The sequence below is a fragment of the Thamnophis sirtalis genome, unplaced genomic scaffold (assembly GCF_051295495.1).
Source record: "Thamnophis sirtalis isolate CommonGarterSnake01/CBP01778 unplaced genomic scaffold, rThaSir2_p1.2 scaffold_6, whole genome shotgun sequence".
Lineage (NCBI taxonomy): Eukaryota > Metazoa > Chordata > Lepidosauria > Squamata > Natricidae > Thamnophis > Thamnophis sirtalis.
In genome coordinates this window covers 50,403,524-50,424,569 of record NW_028261386.1, presented here as the reverse complement: position 1 = coordinate 50,424,569, position 21,046 = coordinate 50,403,524, and the positions used below count along the sequence as shown (strand labels likewise).

The following is a 21,046-nucleotide window of genomic DNA, read 5'->3' as shown; positions in this document are numbered from 1 at the left end:
GCACAGAAAAATATTCTCTTTCATGTGCAGAATCCCATTTTCCACACACCTCAAATAGGTATAACATAGAAGCATTATGCAGATCTTTTTCTCTAGCAGGGGAAACAATTGAGATTTAATATCCAATGCCTACATGATGAAGTGAAAATCTTACTTCAGATTCTAAAAGTCAGTGTCAACATAGTGAATGTATATTTTAAAATTATAAAATGAAAACCGTAGCATGCTTCAATTTATATAATTTCTTGTACTGATGGAGTATTTGTCTTATATTTCTAGACCAATGCACCATGCATCCTTTTCATAGATGAAATTGATGCTATCACACCAAAAAGAGAAATAGCTTCAAAGGACATGGAGCGAAGAATTGTAGCCCAGCTTCTGACTTGCATGGATGGTCTGTATTTTAATTCTTTAACGTAAATTGTTATTTTTAAAAAACTTCAGTCAGGTTTTATTTTATTTCAAAAATATGTATACTGCCCTTAGATTAACCTGCTTTTAATTGACATTTCCATTTCAACATTTTCCCAGAACGTTTATGGAGATTCGCAGTCATCCAGGTTATGGTTGGCCTAAAAATGCTTTTTTTCCAAGAGGCAACTAGATTTTCTGGTTTTTCTTTGAAGACTTTTCGCTTCTCATCCAAGAAGCTTCTTCAGCTCTGACTGGATGGTGGATAATGGAAGAATTTATATTCCTTGCAGACAGCTGGTGATTTCCATTCTTTTAGCGAGTCGTTAAGGCCATCTGGAGGCTTATCTGTGTTATCAGGGTCTCAGTGGTGCAAATGGGTGTGGAACTTCTTGGAACTGCTGAAAGGATTGTGTTGTAGACTGGAGAGAGATGATGTCATATCCCTCCTCTATTGAGAGAGGGCTGTTCAGTTTTGACATAGATGGCCTCTTTGGCCCTTCTTTCAAACCAGTGGTCCTCTCTGTCCAAAATGTGGACTTCGCTGCCTTAAAGAATGCCCTTTGTCTTTTAAATGGCCTGCTGAATCCAGTCTTGTTGGATTTGTTCTCCTATGTTGTTCCATACATTTATGAAGTGGTAGTTTTATTTCCCCAATGTAACAGTTCCAAGAAAGTTCCATACCCATTTGCACCACTCAGGTGACCCTGATGTCACAGGTAAACTTCTAGGTGGCCTTAACAACTCACTAAAAGAATGCAAATAACCAGCTGTCTGTAAGGCGTATAAATCCTTCCATTTTCCACCATCCAGTCGGAGATGAAGAAGCTTCTTGGATGAGAAGTGAAATGTCTTCAAAGAAAAACCAGAAAGTCTAGTTGCCTCTTGAAAAAGCACCTTTGGAACATTTTGTCAGAATATCAGTCATAGATGTCTTTGAGTAGCAACGCATTCAGAAGGTCACTTGTTTATTGATTTGTTTTACAACCTATTATTTTGCATCAGCGGGTCCAAATGGTACAAAGGTTTGGTAGCACCTTAAAAAATAATTAATGTATTGCACTGGAAACTTTCGCATGACATAGTGTAGTTTGTTTATCCAACACAGAAGCAAACATTTGTGCATTTATAATATTCATCTGTACTCAAAATATTTTTTTAAAGGCTAAAAACAAATACAAACTAATGTAAAGGATGTACGGAAAAAGAAATCACAGAAAATTAACAGTGCAAAAAAGGGGGTGAAGGAAAAAGAAATAGAATAGAAAGAAAAAAGATACAAAGTAGCTTTCAATCTTCTTCACAGCATTAATTTTACTTTGGCCTATTTATGAATGTTTTCCTATAATTTTATAATTTATATCATTTAACAAATATAAACTAATATTTAAATATTTATATTTTATAATACTGCATACAGATGTAGAAACTCCATAGGAACTCAAATTAATGATTAATAGAACTGTATTATATATACGCAGCCTCTATACTTAAAAGAATATATGCAAAATCTGATCATGTGTAAGAAATTAAAATATCAAACTAATAATATTCTTGTAAAAACTGAAAAGTGCCATAAATTCCCAAAGAAATAGAAGGAACTTAATGATTTCTTGTTGAATTTTGGCGATACAAAATGTGCGCATTTTTCCACTCTTATTGCATCCGCAGAATCTCGCCCAGCCGCCCTGTTTAGGATAGCCCGCTCCCTCTTGAAAGGGAGGGATGCGGACGAACCCTTACAGGGTAGAGCTGAGGAATTTGTTCAGTTTCTGTTGGATAAAATCGCTCGGATCCGGACGGACCTGGACTCCACTTGGACAGTACCAACCGAGGTGCCGGGGGAAGATCCTGATCAGATTTTATGGAGTGAGTTTCAACTTATCGCTCCTGAGGAAGTGGACAAGGCCATGGGGGCGGTGAGTCCCTCCACCTGTTTACTGGACCCGTGTCCCTCCTGGCTCGACCAGCAGGGAGGTGACACGTGGCTGGCTCCAGAGGATTGTTAACACCTCTCTTCTGGAAGGATCCTTCCCGCATCCTCTAAAGGATGCGGTGGTGAGACCCCTCCTTAAGAGACCTTCCCTGGATCCAGCCATTTTGAACAACTATCGCCCAGTCTCCAACCTCCCCTTTGTGGGGAAGGTTGTCGAGAAGGTGGTGGCCTCTCAACTCTGACGGACCTTGGATGAAACAGATTATCTGGATCCCTTTCAGTCGGGTTTCAGGCCTGGTTACGGCACCAAAACTGCTTTGGTCGCGCTGATCGGTGATCTCTGGCGGGCCAGGGATAGAAGACATTTCTCTATCCTAGTGCTTCTTGACCACTCAGTGGCCTTCGATACCATCGACCATGGTATCCTTCTGCGACGGTTACGCGAGGTGGGAGTGGGAGGCATCGTCTTAAAGTGGTTCTCCTCCTACCTCTCCGACAGGTCGCAGTCGGTGTTGGTTGGGGGACAGAGATGGACCCCTAGGCCCCTCAAATATGGGGTGCCGCAGGGCTCGGTCCTGTCCCTCCTCCTATTTAACATCTACATGAAGCCGCTGGGTGAGATAATACGTCGGCACGGGATTAAATATCATCAATATGCGGACGATACTCAATTGTATCTGTCCACCCCGTGCCAACTCAGCGAAGCTGTTGAAGTGATGTGCCAGTGCCTGGAGGCTGTCAGGGTCTGGATGGGAGCGAACAAGCTTGCACTCAATCCAGACATGACCGAGTGGCTATTGATGTTGCCTCCCAAAGATGGTCCAGACATTCCACCTCTTAGCCTGGGGGGTGAAGTTATACACCCCTCGGAGAGGGCCCGCAATTTGGGGGTCCTCCTGGATCCACAGCTGACATTAGAACACCACTTGTTGGCTGTGACCAGGGGGGGCCTTTGCCCAGGTTCGCCTGGTGCACCAGTTGTGGCCCTATCTGGACCGGGAGGCACTTCGAATAGTCACTCACGCCCTCGTCACCTCAAGACTGGATTAACTCAAACTTTTCCCTTAACTTTTGCTTTGATTTTTGATTGGAATACAATTAAACTTATCCATCAACTGATTTCAACAATAAGATAAATCTTGCATTCACAAGATTATCAACTGATTGATATAAAACATTGCTGTGAAGCTCATAAAATATTGTAGTTATGCTGATCTGGTGATACTCCTGGCTTTTATGAACAATACTTTTATCTGATACTTCCTTAATGGAATTGGGATAGATTGAGATCTTAATTTGTCTAGAATACCAATTCAGTGGAGATTTTATTGATTCCTGGTAAAATATATGTAAAATCTCATATCTTCTACTAACATGAAGGAATTGCATGGTAATGGTGTTGGAATTAATTCCAGTTTTTCTCTTTAGAGGAATTTTAAGCACACGTTCAATCTTGCCTGGAACGTCTATTCCCAAAGAGAGGAGCTTTATGAAACTAATCATCCATAAATGTAACCAGATTTGATTGATTAGGAGAATTTTCAATACTAATAATATGTACCGTATTTTTAGGAGTATAAGATACACTGGAGTATAAGATGCACCAAGGTTTTGAAGAGGCAAATTTTAAAAAAAGTTTTTGCACTCTGCAAATCTCCCCAAAACAGCCTGTTTTTTGCAAAAACGGGCCTGTTTTTTTGTCAAAAAAAAGGGCATGGATAGCCTTTAGGAGGCTTATAGAGTGTTCCTGGGGGCTGTGGAGGGGCAAAATTGAGCAAAAAACGGCCCATTTTTTGCTCATTTGTGCCCTCCCCAGCCTTCAGGCATTCTCTGAAAGCCTCCTAAAAACTATGCACGGCCATTTTGGTTAAGGGGGTGGGGTTTCAGCAAAAATTGCTGTATTCAGTGTATAAAACACACCCAGATTTTCAGCCTCTTTTTTGAGGGAAAAAGATGTCATATATTCCAAAAAATACAGTTCTCCTCAGTCCGATATTAAGTAAGTAATTTGTTTATCAAAAATATTATGACTGGTTTGAGTTATGTTCTTGTGAGCTTGTAATTGGTCTTACTATTTGGTAAGTAGTAAGGATTGCGCCTTTACGGCCGATCCGAGACAGTGGATCCAGGAGGGCTCCTTGGTTCACCGAGGACCTCCGGGAGATGAAGCGCCAAAAGAGACGCCTAGAGCGCCGCTGGAGGTCCAGTAAATCCAAGTCAGACCGAGCACTATTAAAAGCTTGCATCGGAGCTTACCTTCTGGTAATCCGGACAGCTAAGAACACCTATATTGCTGCTCTGATTGCGTCTGCTGAGTCGCGCCCAGCCGCCTTGTTTAGGGTAACCCGCTCCCTCCTGAATGGGAGGGTTGCGGACAATCCCTTACGAGGTAGAGCTGGGCCCGCCAGAGATCATTTGGCGGCACGGGATAAAATACCACCAGTATGCGGATGATACCCAGTTGTATCTGTCCGCCCCGTGCCAACTCAGTGAAGCGGTTGACGTGATGTGTCAGTGCCTGGAGGCTGTTAGGGTCTGGATGGGGGTAAACAAGCTTGCGCTCAATCCTGACAAGACTGAGTGGCTGGTGTGTTTCCCTCCCAAAAAATGGCTAAGTATTCCATTGCTCAGGCTGGGGGGTGAAATTCTACGCCCCTCAGACAGGGTTCGCAATTTGGGAGTCCTCCTGGATCCACAGCTGACCTTAGAACATCATTTGTCAGCTGTGACCAGGGGGGCATTTGCCCAGGTTCGCCTGGTGCACCAATTGCGTCCCTACCTGAACCGGGAGGCACTCGCAACAGTCCCTCATGCCCTTGTGACCTCAAGACTGGACTACTGCAATGCGCTCTACATGGGGCAGCCCTTGAAGAGCATTCGGAGACTTCAGCTCGTCCAGAATGCAGCCGCCCGAGCGATTGTGGGTGCACCTCGGTACACCCACGTTACACCTATCCTCCGCGAGCAGCACTGGTTACCTATCAGTCTCCGGATACGCTTCAAGGTGCTAGTCATCACTTATAAAGCCCTTCATGGTATTGGACCTGGGTACTTGAGAGACCGCCTTCTGCCAATTACCTCCCAGAGGCCCATTAGATCCCACAGATTAGGCCTCCCCCGGGTTCCATCTACTGGCCAATGTCATCTGGCTACTACCCGGGGGAGGGCCTTCTCTGTGGCTGCTCCGGCCCTTTGGAACGAACTCCCCGCAGAGATTTGGACCCTCACCTCTCTCCAGGCTTTCCGCAAAGCCGTTAAACCTGGCTGTGCCGGCAGGCCTGGGGTTGACGAGTTCCCTTCCCCTCTCAAATCGTGTGACTGTTGATTGTCTTTTTAAATTCTCTTTGCACCCCTTGGGTTTGTTAGCTGCCCTGAGTACCTCTGGGAATAGGGCGGCATATAAATACAATAAACCTTAACCTTAAACCTTATATTTTCTTAAAATAATTCTTAAGCTGAGCCGCCTCAGCAGTTAGTGACACAGTTCGAATTAAGTTAGCTGTTGACTGTTTGAGTCTAGCTGCCATGCCAGTAGCTTGTTAAAAACAAGATAATATATCATAAAAAATTAATTACCCAATGATCAAAGTCTATTTAAGGATCCAATAGGAATTTTTATTTCCTTTAATCAGAAGAGAATCAAGAGACATGCCTATAGCACCATCTCAAACGCGGAAATTCTAAGTACAAGTTTACCTCTTGCTCTATGGTTACAACAAAACTCTTTTATTCCTATAATCTACCCTGTCTAATCATCAAAACCATAAATCAAAAGCTCATTTTTTTTCTTTTTTATTCAAACATAAGCCATTTCCAGTCAGCAATAAACATAGATACTGACTTTTCTGAACAAAAAAATCAGTTTAGCTATCTCAGCAATGGATGAATCCTTCCGTCTTTGTACATATAATAATCTCATTGCAGTTATTGTACACAAAAATAAAGTTTCATGTCTTTTTTCCAATTGTTTATCCATCAATCCCAAAAGAAAAAAAATTCTGGTCTCAACTGTACATTAATATTTAAAATCCTCTGAATCATATTTTCTCATTGTTCCATCTGTATTATGACCAAAATTTTAGACCGTTTTATAATACATTCTCTTTTTTTTCTTCTGTTTCAAATTTCAATAAAAGTTTTTTAGCAATTCCCTTTACATAATTTGCAATGTAGCAGCTACATATTCATAATTTGTACTTCATCAATTAGTTAAAGGTAAAGGTTCCACTCGCACTTATGTGCTAATCGTTCACAAATCTAGGGGACGATGCTCATCTCCGTTTCAAAGCCGAAGAGCCAGTGCTGTCCGAAGACATCTCCATGGTCATGTGGCCAGCATGACTAAACGCCAATGGCGCACTTTAGCAATTACATGCACATAATTTGGAATTTAGCAATTACATGTTCATAATTTGTACTTTAGCAACTACATGTACATAATTTGGAATTTAGCAATTACACGTTCAGAATTTCATAATTTGGTAGGAAGGTAACAGCATTCTGTGCGCCTTCGGCATTTAGTCATACCAGCCACATGATCATGGAGACATCTTTGGACAGTGCTGGCTCTTTGGCTTTGAAACAGAGATGAGTACTGCCCCCTAGAGTTGGGAACGACTAGCACATATGTGCGAGAGGAACTTTTACCTTTACCTAATTTTAAACTCAGTCTTACAATGTTCAAAACCATAAAATCTTTTGTCGACTCTAAATCTCTCTAATAACTAAATAAGAAAACCATTGACAATGATATCCCTCTGCCACCTGTTATTCTCTGAGTTATATTTTATATTCCCCTTGACATAATTCTTTCACAATAAGTTAGCCATTTATGTTTACCTATTATTTTCTCATCTATGAAATGTTTCTTCTGCTGATAGCCATAACAGTATTTTCAGGCAGAACCTGGGTTTCCATCTGTTCCATATTCTCAACATGGCGCATCTAACATAATTATTTTAAAATCCACATTAACCTTAACTTGTGTTGTGCCACAAATATTCATGCCACACAATTTTCAAGTTGTACTCTTCTAACGCCAAGAGCCTTTTACTTCTCAGGAGCATCCACTCTTTCATTTAAGCCAAACAAGCTGCAAAATGCAATTTCAAATCAGTAGATCTCGCTTTCTCATTTCTTTTGCATCTTATAATACCTAGAATAGTTATGAGCCACATTCCTATTGCCAGCTACCTACGATTAATAAATCTTGTGAAAACACATTTTTTCTATTGTCTTTTGGTGTGGTCATGAACTTCTTTAAAACATAATAATAATCATGTTTAATAATCATCATCAACAGTCATCTTTGCTAAAAAGGGAAGCATCACTCAGTTTCTATTCTCAATATGTTCCTCCTGGTTTTTTTCACTGCTTGTACTTTTCAAGCTTTTTTGCAACATCATACATACATTTAAACAAATAAGAGAGTCATTTTGGTCTAGTGGTTAAGTCAGCAGGCTTTATGAGTTCTAATTCCACTTTAGCCATGGATGTTGGCTGGGTGACTTTGGGCTAGTTAACTCTTGCTCAGTCTAAAACATCAGGGTCAGTTAAGAAGTTTGAAAGTCTATTCCTGTTATAGTCAATGGATCAACACTTAGATCAGTCAAAAGAAGCACACCTTGCAATTGCAGGAAAATGCAGGGAATCTTTTTAAAAAATGTATTTAAACAAATGATATTTAGGAAGATTTTGCATGTTAATAAACAAAATATTTCACTGTATTTATTTGCAGTCCTATATTAGCACAGGATTCATCAAGTCACAACCATATCAGGCCCCCGACGTATTGTTGTAATTCACAAAGCACCCCAAAAATGTGCCATTAAAATGATAGCAGAACTGGCAATTTTCTATAGTGTGATTTTTGGTAGTTTTATTTATTTATTAAATTGATTTTCTGTCCAACTTGCACAAGGCGATTTTTTTTTTTTTTTAGTATTTTTAGCTTAGGTCTTAGAGATTTAAACCCCAGCCAGAAGAAGGGTGGAAAGGAAGCGATCATAAACCAAATAGATGGCAGGTGATGAGGGAAAAATCAAAGATCAAAGATTTGACTATCAAGGGAAAGCTGGCAGAAAATAATTGGCCAGGCAAAACCAAGAGACAATTGCCATCAAGGCCTTCTTACCTCTAGAATTGGAACCTAGAGAGGAGTATACATAGAATGGTGCATGCAGATATTAAGTTTGCATTATAATCTGCAAATATATGCTTAGAGGCTAAAAGTTGTTAAAACACCAGTTTGTTGGTAGAGAAGGAGGGAGACGTTGTTTAGAGGAGGAGGGAGGTGTTGTTTATACAATTAACTTATTGTAAAACATATTTGAAAAGCTTAGTTAATAATAAAACTGTTTCCGGGAGTTACCAAAAACTTGAATCAAATAGAAAAAAAAACCTCAACTGTTCATTCAGCTCAAGATCCCTAAGGCCAAGGTCCCATATGCAGGCATGCTGTGATTGATTGATGCAAATGTCTCTGTATTTTAAATTTTGTCCAACACTATGTTTATTTATTTTTATACATCGGAGAGAAATAGTACACACATTACTCAGAATTAGCATTTATATTGAAATGTCTACCCTCTTGTGTGCCATGTGAATAATTTTACTATTACTGCCCTGTTTCCCCGAAAATAAGACCTCCCCGGATAATAAGCCCAATTGGGCTTTTGAGCGCATGTGCTAAAATAAACCCTCCCCTGAAAATAAGCCCTCCTCAAAAATATTGCAACACAGCAGCAGCCATGAGGTGACCATGCTTGCCGCCTCCTGCACCTCAAAAATAATAAGACCTTCCCGAAAATAAGGCCAAGTGCTTATTTCGGGTGTCAAAAGAAAATAAGATCCTATCTTATTTTCAGGGAAACACGGTATACCTTTGGTAACCCAACATCAGCTGTTTCATTACTAGCCATTTGCTTCTTTGCTTCCTCTTTCAGACTTGAATACATTGACCACTGCACCTCAGGTCCTTGTCATTGGAGCAACCAACAGGCCAGATTCACTGGACCCAGCCCTGAGACGTGCAGGAAGATTTGACCGAGAAATTTGTTTGGGGATTCCAGATGAAGCAGCAAGAGAAAAGTCTGTCAGCTTTCTTTTTATTTAATAAAGTCATTTGAAGTCCTAGGATTCTCTTGGATAGATTTTTAACTAGGGAAGACTAGAGGACTTAACTATTGCTTGAGTAGTAAATACTATTGCAGTTTAATACTCATGGAAACGATGTAGCTGCCTGTTATATGCAGTAGATTTGAAAGTCATAATTGGCATTTGTATAGCCAGCAGCAACAGTAAATTGACAGACAGAACAGCAATAGAAAATGAAATATTTTATTTACATTGGGTAGGCTTATGTGGGTCCCTGTATCTCTCTCAAGAATGTATTTCTTTTATATTCCAAAAAGTGAAAAGATTTGAACTTGGTTGACCCTCTTCTTCCCAGAGTGTGTTCTTTTGCCCTCTAGTAGTTGAAATAATGTTGGGGGGGGGGGGAAGCTTTCTATTGATTGGGAGATGACGTTACCATTTCTGTCATCTTAAAGAACAGGTAGTACATTTCATCTTGGACAAGGTTCACATGAACATTTGATTACTAACAGGTTTTTTCACAAGAGGAAAGCACTTAATTCTGATGATCAGTTAGTCAGAATTGATTAAAGTATAAATAAAAGTGACTGCATGATAAGCCTGGTTATCTCAGCAAGTAATAAAAATAAATTAGAAGGGAATGAAGTTTTCTTTATTGGCTGTCATATACAGGTAGTTATTGACTTACCACCACTTTTGTTTAATGACTGAAGTTACCACAGCATTGAAAAAAGGGACTTAGGAGCAGTTTGGTTGCAGCATCCCCATGGTCATGGGATCAAAATTTGGGCACTTGGCAACTGCCGTGTATTTATGTCAGTTACAGTGTCTCAGGGTCATGTGATTACCATTTGTAACCTTCCCAAATGGCTTCCAACAACCAAAGTCAATGGAGGAAGTCAGATACGCTTATCAACTATTGCAAAAAAGGTCGTAAAATGGGTGGGGCAAAGCTCACTTCACCACTGCCTTGCTTAGCAACAGAAATGTTGGGCTCAATTCTGGTCATAGGTTGAGGACTACGAGTAGTCAGAATTGTTTCAGCATAGATATTTAAATGCTTCTCATATTTTGTAAATATTGTCTCAGCAGAAAAGTGGAAATATTTCTAATATTTTGAACACTCCATGTCTTACTCTTTCCACTGATTTTGCTGTTTGGGAGTTGGGGGTGGGTGGGGCTAAACAGAAATGGTTTCATCAAGTTCTACCTTTTGGAAGGCGATAAGAATAAATTATTAAAACAATATTAAATTAATTAAATTAAAGCTGCAAAATCATCTTCATTTTCTTTTCACCAGAATTCTGAAGACATTGTGTCGAAAGCTTCGACTTCAAGAACCTTTTGATTTTGGACATTTGGCTCATGTGACACCAGGCTACGTTGGTGCTGACCTTCTGGCTCTTTGCCGTGAGGCAGCAATGTGCACAGTTAACAGAGTTCTTGTTAAGCTAAATGGGAAGAAATTGGACGTTACGAAAAATGAAGAAGCAACACCTGGACCAGACATGCAAAGGAGAACAGAAGAAAATGTGAAAAAAGATGCTGAAGAACCAGATCTTCCTAGTGAAGTATATATTTCACCTGTAGCTTATTGTATTCATTTGTTCCATGTTTGGGTATATAAAAGGGGATTTTCCTAGAAGAAAATCATATATATTAGCATTAGGTATATTTTAAAAAGTAAAGTAAACATGTATAATTAAATATAGCATTTGAACCAGTTGTGTGTAGTAGATAAGGTATCAGGCCAGAAAATGGGAAAGTTAGGTGCAAACCCACCTGGATGACCTTGAGCCAGTCGCTCACTCTCAGCCCTAGGAAGGAGACAATGGCAAACTATTTCCAAAATCTTGCCAAGAAAACTGCAGAGACTAATCCAGGCAGTTTCCAGGACTTAACACTGACTTGAAAGCATCTGTCTGTCTATAGTTTTAGTCTGAAGAATATAGTGAGAGGACCCATGAAATAGGAATATGACCCTTTTAATAATATTTACTTTCTATAGCTTTCAATACCATTGATCATATTATGCAGAGATGGCCAGCTATGGCAACGTTATGACTAATGGACTTCAACTCCCAGAATTCCTGAGCCAGCATGGGAGTCCACAGATCCTAAAGTCGGCACAGTTACTGACCCTTGATTTATGGCTGCCTCCTCTTGACTTAAGGATGGGTAGCAATAAATGTAACGGTTCTCCTCCCCTCTGAAAAGTTACTTTCAGTCATTGACAATAATGATGGAGAGAGGGTGTGATCTAGGCTCCAATTATAGAATACCACAAGGCTTGATGTTATGCCCACTTATGGTGAATATCTACATGAAACTGGTGGATAAAATTATCCAGCTTATCTATTATGTAGTTATAAAATAAGTTGTATGAAAATTATGTCAACAAAAGATGAGAATCATCATCAGCATACTGGTGATAGACAAAGTTCTATCTCAATCTCAGACCAGCAAGTAATGTCATCAAGGGCCTGGATTCAATTTGGTGTAAATGGCAAAAAACTGGGTAAAGCATAATCCTAGTAAAACAGAATCATTCTAGACCAGGGGTGACAAACTGGATTTCTTCGAGGGCCTGATCAGCATTGTAGTTCTCCTCCGTGGGGTGGTGGTGGTAGTGGTGGAACGGATGCCTCCTGCAGTACCCTACTGGCCAAAACAAGGTGCGGGGGGTCCGCATGCGCCCCCTGCACTTCGTTTTCACACTCCGTGGCCTCCTGCAGCACTCTGCCAGTTGTTTTCAGGGCCGTTTTTGGGCCATTTTTGGCTAGCAGAGAGCTGCAGAAGGCCATGGAGGGTGAAAACAAGGCCTGGGGGGGCTGTACGCAGCCCATTTCAGCCGCCAGAGGCACAGCAAGCCAGCTCTTTGATATTTCCAGGCCGACCCCATGGACTAGATTTTAGCACCCCACGGCCCTTAAGTTTGACAACCCTGTTCTAGACTGATAAACCATATGATTCCAGAAAGATTCCATCTTTAGCTTAGGATGGGGTCACAGTCCCTCTGCTGAGTGGTCTTGAAATTTGAGGGTCCTCTTGGACTCACATCTACTGCTCAAGGTATAGTTAATAGCAATGGGCAGAAGACCTTGATATATCTTCATCTAGTGCATTAGTTTTGACCACTACTGGAATGAAGGGAGTTTGGGTTATTAAATGTCCCTGTCACATTATATATGAGAAAAATCCCCAGAAAATTTTTAAAAAGTATTAATAGGTATTATTCAACAGGAGAAAAATGTTCCTATTCTACTAAAGGGAATTACTTATCAGTATCTTATGTTTTCTAAAATCTTCACAATATTCCTACAATCTCTTAAGCAGATAAAGAAATCCATAACAAACAAAGATCATCTTGAAAAAGCCATACTAGCTGTCATTTTTGTAAGCGTTTTAAAATACCTTGCTGTTGGATTCAAGATTTTTATCCGTAAACTTAAAGGTGTGCTTCTTTTATCCCCTGTCTAATCTGTTTGTATTTCATTTTCCTCCTCCTCTAATCTTCCTTCTTTAGAATGAATTGCAAAGATTGCTCCAGTTGCTCAAGGAGCCAGATCCCCTGGGGGAGGCTCAGCTGCAGAAGCTGTGCATTGAGCTGAAAGATTTCACGGTCGCTCTCTCTTCAGTGCAACCCTCTGCGAAGAGAGAAGGCTTTGTCACTGTTCCTGATGTGACATGGGCAGATATTGGAGCCCTAGAAGAGGTTCGGGAAGAGCTGACTATGGCTATACTGGTATGTGCGGATGATTTCACCAAATATTTATGTGTGTGTATATACACACACACACACACAACATATACATACATATATGCATATAATAATTTTTTATTTTGAATAAACACAGACAAATCACAAAAAATACCACAAAACTATCTTCCATTACAAATTGTAGAAAGTGTGTCAATTGGTTACAAAAAACTTTCATGCATCCCTTCCACAGTCATCACCTACAATTAATATCAAGTTATATATTCTCCCTTTATTTATTTATCAGCATAAATATTACATACATACATACATACATACATACATACATACATACATACATACATACATACATACATATATATATATATATATATATATATATATATATATATATATATATATATTACTATCATCTTACCTCAACCTTCATTTGAGTATAATTGTTTTTACGTCCTTTTATATAAAATATTCCAAAATTTAAAGAAAAACCACATAATGGCATTCCGTTAACTGTTTCCATTGTCATCCGGTAACATTACATCTTTATGACATGTTCTAAATAAAAAATGGATTATATTTAATAACAAAGTTTCTAGACCTCCTTTCTTAATCACTGTTTACAATTTATATCCAATTTCTTTTTAGCAAACCAGTACATATATATACATTATTTTTAACTAAATTTGACTTAATTTTTTATTATAAGGTTTCATACATAGCAGAATTTCTAAACTTCCTTTCGTAGTCATCATTTGCAATTTATATCAAATTTCCTCTTATCAAACCAATACATATGTATGCATTGTTATCATTATCAATTATTTATCTAACTATATCCATTATCACTTCATATTTTACATAATGCTGTAAATTTAACTAAATTTGACTATTTTTTTATTATAAGCTTTCATATATCAACCTATGTCTTTCCAGTAATAGTGCAGTCTTATGTCTTTTGCCATTTGTGGGTTAGTCTTCTGGTTGTTTCCTTAATAAGATTTGTATGGACTTCTCTTCGCAACTTGTTGCTTGTTGCATATCTTTTATAATCTCGAAACCCTCCATCTGCTTCTTTAATCAGCTTATCTTTGGTTATCAATAATGCTTCTGACAAAAGCTTTTGTCAGAAGCACTTTCACCAAATGTTGATGTACTCTATATGAGACAATATAATTTCACTTTCTGAAATTAACTTACATGAGTCTGCTAGCCATTCTGAATTAAAGGCACATAGTGCTTTTTTTGCCTAACAACATGTGCAAGGAAATCAGCTCTGCTTTGATTTGCAAAGTGAACAGCAAACCAAATTGTTTATTGTTGCTCCATTTTAAAAGGGAAGATTATTCCTGTTAGTTTTAATATTTAGTATCAGAGGACTTTTGGTCAAAGGTTGGTATAATGAAGATATTAATCCAAGGAAAGTAAATGATGTCTAAAAATGATGGCATAGGTGATGGTGAAGGTACCAAAGGAGCTCAAGTTGACTGATGAAAAATACTAAAAGTTCATGGTTAAAATAGTGATGTAAAGGGTCTAAAAGACAGTTTGGTCCTGAAATAATGTTACCCTTCAAATTCCTAGATAAAAAAAACACAGAGCATCTGTGGGACATCTGTCATTTCACTTCAAATAGTGTGTAATAATAGGAGTGTTGTGACCAAAAAGATCCTATTTCTGGCTGTGGCACTACAAGCTGAACTCGTGTTGGATGTTGAAGAGCCGAGGTGGCGCAGTGGTTAAATGCAGCACTGCAGGCTACTGCTAGATCAGCAGTTCAGCGGTTCAAATCTCAGGGTTGACTCAGCCTTCCATCCTTCCGAGGTGGGTAAAATGAGGACCCAGATTGTTGGGGGCAATATGCTGACTCTCTGTAAACCGCTTAGAGAGGGCTGAAAGCCCTATGAAGCGGTATATAAGTCTACTGCTATTGCTATTGGATGGTAACAGGGGAGCAATTTTTTTAAAGATCATTTAAATACCGTATTTTTCAGAACATAAGACCCACTTTCTCTACAACAATCTGGGTGGAAATGTCTGTGTGTCTTATATAGTGAATATTGTGGGCAGGCGGCAGCGGTGGCAGAAAACGGACTGTCGCGAACAGGTGGCAGTGCTGAACAAGTGGTAGTGCCGAACAGGTGGCACCGAATGGGACATGGCAAACGGACCAGATGAATAGTGGTGCATGCTGGGAGGCAGAGGCAGATTTTTTTTTGTTTTGCTTTTCTCCTCAAAAGCTAGGTGTGTCTTATAGTTCAGAGCATCTTATAATCTGAAAAATACGGTACTTACTAATGTCAATACATTGAATTAGGCCAGTGTAGGGCATACAGAAGTGGTGATATGTGGTCCCATTTATCTCCCCTTTTTAAAAGTTGGAGAGCTACATTCTTAATCGGGTGCAGCTTCTAAACCATTTTCACGAGTTAACCCACATAAAATCTTTTTTTGCAGTAATCCAATTAGGGCATGAATCACAGAAACTATGCTATCTTTGTATCATCAGAATTCCAGCTGCCACAAAGCTGGATGTTTTTCCCATAGGAGTTGGGAACAACATACTAGTCTTTAATTAGACTGATTTCCCTTCTCCCGCCTTCCTATTTGACATTATGTCTTAATTAAAGAAAATGTTGCAACCAAGTTATCTTCTGAACTCGATAATTTAAGCAGGACTGCCGTTTTTTACAATTTAGGAAATTTTATGATGGTTTGTAAAATTGACTTCATTCCAATTATAAGTAGTCTTTGTCTAACGTCCATTTGTTCAGTGAGTGTTTGGAGTTATAATGGTGCTGGAGAAATGGACATATAACTGATTTTTTATAACTTTAAATTATAAAATTTTCAGTTTTATAACTGATACTAAGAGCCAAGGTGGCGCAGTGGTTAAAAGCAGCACTGCAGGCTACTGCTAGATCAGCAGGTCAGCGGTTCAAATCTCACCGGCTCAGGGTTGACTCAGCCTTCCATCCTTCCGAGGTGGGTAAAATGAGGACCCAGATTGTTGGGGGCAATATGCTGACTCTCTGTAAACCGCTTAGAGAGGCCTGAAAGGCCTATGAAGCGGTATATAAGTCTACTGCTATTGCTATTGCTATTGCTATTTTCAAAGTTCTGGCCATTACAACATCCTTGTGGTCACACGATCACCTTCCCTCCCAGCTTCCAACAAGTAAAGTCAATGGGGAAGCTGGCAGGGAAGGTTGCAAGTTATTTCAAATGTCGCTCCTGATGCTTCTTTTCCTGCCCACAGCACCCCTTCCGCCGTGGTTTGGCCTTTACCAGTCCTGCCAAAGGGTCCTCAGATCTGTGCTTGGCTTCCCTTGGCCCTCCCAATGCCTCCTCAGACCCGTATGCAGCTTCCTCAAACCTCCTTCTGCTTTTTGCCTGAGCTTTCTGTCCCTTTCCCCTTAACAACCTGTATGTCCTGTGGTTACGACATCAACCAGGACCACTGGGATTGTCATCATTGAACTGGTGTGATCATGTGACATTGCACTTTTCAACTGCATCACTTAACAACAGCAATCCTGGTCCCAATTGCTATTGTAATTCGAGAACTGCCTATATGATAATAGCAGAAGAAAACTAACAGCGTAAGTTCTTTTTTAAACAGGCACCTGTAAGGAATCCTGAACAATTCCGGGCCCTTGGACTTCTAGCTCCAGCTGGTGTGCTGCTTGCTGGTCCTCCTGGATGTGGCAAAACACTACTTGCGAAGGTAATTTTGGCTGCTTCTTTGCTCAGAGAATTCCAACACTTAAGGATCACTTTTCCCACCAATTTGATTGCATCTGGTGCTGAGGCTTAGGATCTTGGACCCCAATTCATTAAGAAGCTTCTTCCCAGTGTTAACCTGATTAACCAGTCCTTCAATTTACATTCATATTGACTGTGTTTATTTTATCCTATCAACATCTAAAGAAACCTCCCTCTATGTCTTTATTCAAATTTAATTTAATTACTGGAAAGGTAGCATGTGGAATAAAAATATCTAAATAATTAAATTCAGGGCATATATGAACATTATAGTTACTTAATACGTTAATATAGAATTCTTTGCTTGTCAGTATCATTTCTAACTTAGACTGAGAAATGGAATATTTCACAACTCACCCAAATGCATTAAGCAAATACATCAAGTCCAGAATCAAAGTATTTCTGAAGTTCAGAAATAGGCAATAAGATGTCATCAAGATATAATTATATTCTAATGAATTGGGAGGAAAAATTACAGATATTATGATTCTATCTAACAGCACAGGTTGAACATTCTAAAGATGCATCAAAGAACCAAAAGGATGTTCTTTGTAGTTTTTTATAGGATTAAAAACTGAGATTTAAAAAATTGACCATTTTTTGTTTGGAAGCCACATCAAATCCATATTTAACTAAGGTGGCTTATATATATTGCTTATAGAATTATCAATAGATTTTTCTGCATCAAAAAATTGCGTTTGACTAATGCAATTTAGTATTTTCTGTCTTTATACAAATCAGTCACATTCACTGTGATATTCAGTTATTTTGAGTATGTTTCTAATTTCCTGGTTTTGCATTTCTGTACTATAAATTTTTAAAAAGAACTACTTTAGAAAGTCAGTATTGCATCATGGTAGTAATATAAAGTTTTGACGTATGGATTTTCATAGATAAAAGGCATATGTTAAGATGATGACATGAAATGAAGAAATAGTAATCCACCTAGCTAGCTGCTGCAAGTGATTACAAACAACAAGTAGCAACTTGAGAAAATAGCAACAATAGCAACAAACTCAGAACAGCTTATATCCTGCAAAACCATCAGATAAGAACATCTGCCTATCTTAGGTCCTTGGAAGGAATTCAATAGGTAGATAAAAATGTTACATCTGGTCTAAACATCTGGATGCCTGTGCAACCAACCATAATATATAGTAACTAAATTATTTTTTACTAGGCTGTAGCAAATGAATCTGGACTGAACTTCATTTCAGTGAAAGGCCCTGAACTATTGAATATGGTGAGTTATTTTCTAGTTTGCTTGGTCACCGCTATCTTTTACGTTTTTCTGATACAAAGGATTGTTTGACTGAACTACATAATTTAGCTATATACATGTAGAGAAAATAATTCTTGCATACATATATATTGACCACACATTTCTTTTTACAGTACAGATAGTCCTCAAATTACAACAGCCATTGGGATTGGAATTGCTGTGACTAAGTGGTCACATGACTGCACCACTTAACGAGGGCAATCCAAACAGTTTTCGTAACTCCAGATTTGCAGGTCATTAAGCAGGAAGTAGGAGGATCCCAGGAAAGAGTGCAGGTTGCCACATAGAAATATAGGCCATGCATGACTGGAGGGTGCCTGTGCTATGGTGGGCTCAAACTCGGGAAGAGTGGAAAAGAGCACTCAGGGTGTGTGCATATGTGTATGTGAGCACAGAAAGGCTGAGGAAAGAGGATGTAGGGTGCAGGTGAATGAAGGAAGGGAAGGAGGGCATGGTGCATGTGAGCAAAGAGAGGCCAGATTGGGGTAAAACTTATCCAAAAGACTTGTGAACTTTCCTGCTAGCTTCCCTATAGATTTTGCTTGTAGGAAGCAGGCAGGGAAGCCCATCAATAGGAATCATGTGATCGCAGGACACTGCAACTGGTCGTAAATACAAGCTGGTTATCAACCATTCAAGTTTTGTTCACATGACAGCAATGGCCATAACTTCAGGAACCAATGCTCAGTCCCTTCATTCAGCACGAACATAACTTTAAACGGTCACTGAACAAATACAGGTTCATAAGTCTTGGCAGTTGTTAAATAGGTTAAATTGGTCACCATATAGCCATGCTCAATTTTACAATGTTTGTTGTAGCGGTCATTAAGCAAAGATGGTGGTTGCTAAGCGAACCCATTTTTTTCCCCTTGGATGCTTGGTTTCTTCTCAGAAACCAAAAGTAAATACTGGAAACTGGCAAAAAATGCTGAAAATCACAATCATATGACTTCAGGACACTGCCAATGTCATAAAGCCAGTTACTAAGCACTCAAAATGCGATCACATCACCACGGGGGTGGTGTCAGTGTTGCAGCTGTTGGAACTTTAAAATCAAGGTGTCAGTAGCTCTTGGGAGGTCTGTCATAATTCAAATGGTTGCTAAGTGACTTGTCACTAAGGACTGCTTGTAAAAAGAATTACAGAAAGTACAGGAAAAAAGTAGACCTAGCAAGCCAGAGAAGTCAAAAATAGGCAATAAGAGAGAATGAAAGGAAATAAATTAAATATGGCTTGCTTAGTATATTTTTTAGAGAAGGAATTGACAAATTGAATTTGGTTGTTCCATCTTGTCTCGGTTCGATAAATGTACGCTCATTGGCAGATGGTAATTGTTGCTGGAGAACTGTACAATTTCAAATTTTGTTTTGTATCTGGTTATGGCAGAATCCTAAGCATGAATTAATCTGTGACCCAGATGATTTCTTCTAAACAATCCAACTTCTTATTACATAAGATTGCAAAAATAAGATTCCACAGAATTTCACAGACATTTCCTTTTCCTTCCTGCTTGTAGTATGTGGGAGAAAGTGAACGTGCTGTTCGTCAGGTTTTCCAACGTGCAAGAAATTCAGCACCTTGTGTCATATTCTTTGATGAAGTTGATGCTCTATGCCCTCGGAGATCAGACCGTGAAGTGAGTCTCTAAAAACATTCCCCCAGAGATATTTAACTACAGGTTGCAGTGTACATTTAAATTTGTTATTCTGCATGTTTTCAGAGCAGCCCTGTGATGTAAACTAAAATTGGCATTGTACATTTGCTACATATAGATGGAAAGAAAGGGATTACTAAATCTTGTATGCTACAATAGAATTTCAACCCAACTTTGTAAACAAGCCTTATAATTACCACGTCAACAGTTAGAACACTTGTTTTGTGAGATGGGTAGCTATAAAAAATTTCATAAATTGCTTTTCCACTTGGAATTGGAATGTAACCCTGTATATCCAATTCCATTAATGTAATTCTGATATACAACCCTTTTCTTTTTTAGAATTTCATGGTATAGTAAATTAGAAATGCTTGTATTTTGGGTTTTTCCTTTGTTTGCTTTGAGTGATCAAAGCTCAAGAGGAAAGAGAACCAAGGATAGAGAATGATGAATGTTCTAGGGGTTTTCTTTTAAATCTATGGTTATCATTTTTACCTTACCCTACATTCTTATTCTTACAGTCAGGTGCCAGTGTCCGTGTAGTGAACCAATTGCTTACTGAGATGGATGGCCTGGAATCACGTCGTCAAGTGTTCATTATGGCAGCTACAAACAGACCAGGTATAGATTATCAAACAATCAGATATAATCTCAAGTATAATCTCAAGCTCTTGTGCAACATACCTGTTGACAGTTATGACAATTGACAGTTAATTGGCTTGTATTGATGAGCTAATGATATTTCCACTTACGGTGATAGATAAAGAATTTGGTGTGTTAGGACAGGGAGATCTTGCTTCAAGGCCCACTCACAGCTATATATGCTTATTGGAGCCTTTTGGTCAAAGTTATCTCTCAGCCATACCTATCTCACAAGATATTTGGAGCAAGGAAAAATTAAAAGATGAAATGGTTTATCCAGTACCCTGCTCCTGAAGGAAAGGTGGGATGTAAATCTAATATATGAAAATAACTGGCCTTTGGATAGACTGAATTATGAAGCTGCTAGATTTGTAAGTGAACACAAACAAAACGTTTGTTGAACTTGGTGACCAAGCAGAGTAGCAATAGCAATGGCAATAGCAGTTAGACTTATATACCGCTTCATAGGGCTTTCAGCCCTCTCTAAGCGGTTTACAGAGTCAGCATATCGCCCCCACAGTCTGGGTCCTCATTTCACCC

At 39.1% G+C, this 21,046-nt stretch overlaps 1 protein-coding gene across 2 annotated transcripts in view; it reads left to right on the top strand.

Moving 5' to 3' along the window:
- Window positions 1-21,046, top strand: part of NVL (nuclear VCP like) — a 57,013-nt gene that overhangs the window by 11,929 nt on the left and 24,038 nt on the right. For both annotated transcript variants that reach the window (XM_087717845.1, XM_087717844.1), the window contains exons 11-18: window positions 280-397; window positions 9,295-9,439; window positions 10,746-11,016; window positions 12,972-13,190; window positions 16,786-16,890; window positions 18,109-18,171; window positions 19,727-19,846; window positions 20,386-20,485. In XM_087717845.1, the coding sequence (XP_087573971.1) occupies window positions 280-397; window positions 9,295-9,439; window positions 10,746-11,016; window positions 12,972-13,190; window positions 16,786-16,890; window positions 18,109-18,171; window positions 19,727-19,846; window positions 20,386-20,485 (1,141 nt within the window). The remainder of the gene's footprint in view (window positions 1-279; window positions 398-9,294; window positions 9,440-10,745; window positions 11,017-12,971; window positions 13,191-16,785; window positions 16,891-18,108; window positions 18,172-19,726; window positions 19,847-20,385; window positions 20,486-21,046) is intronic.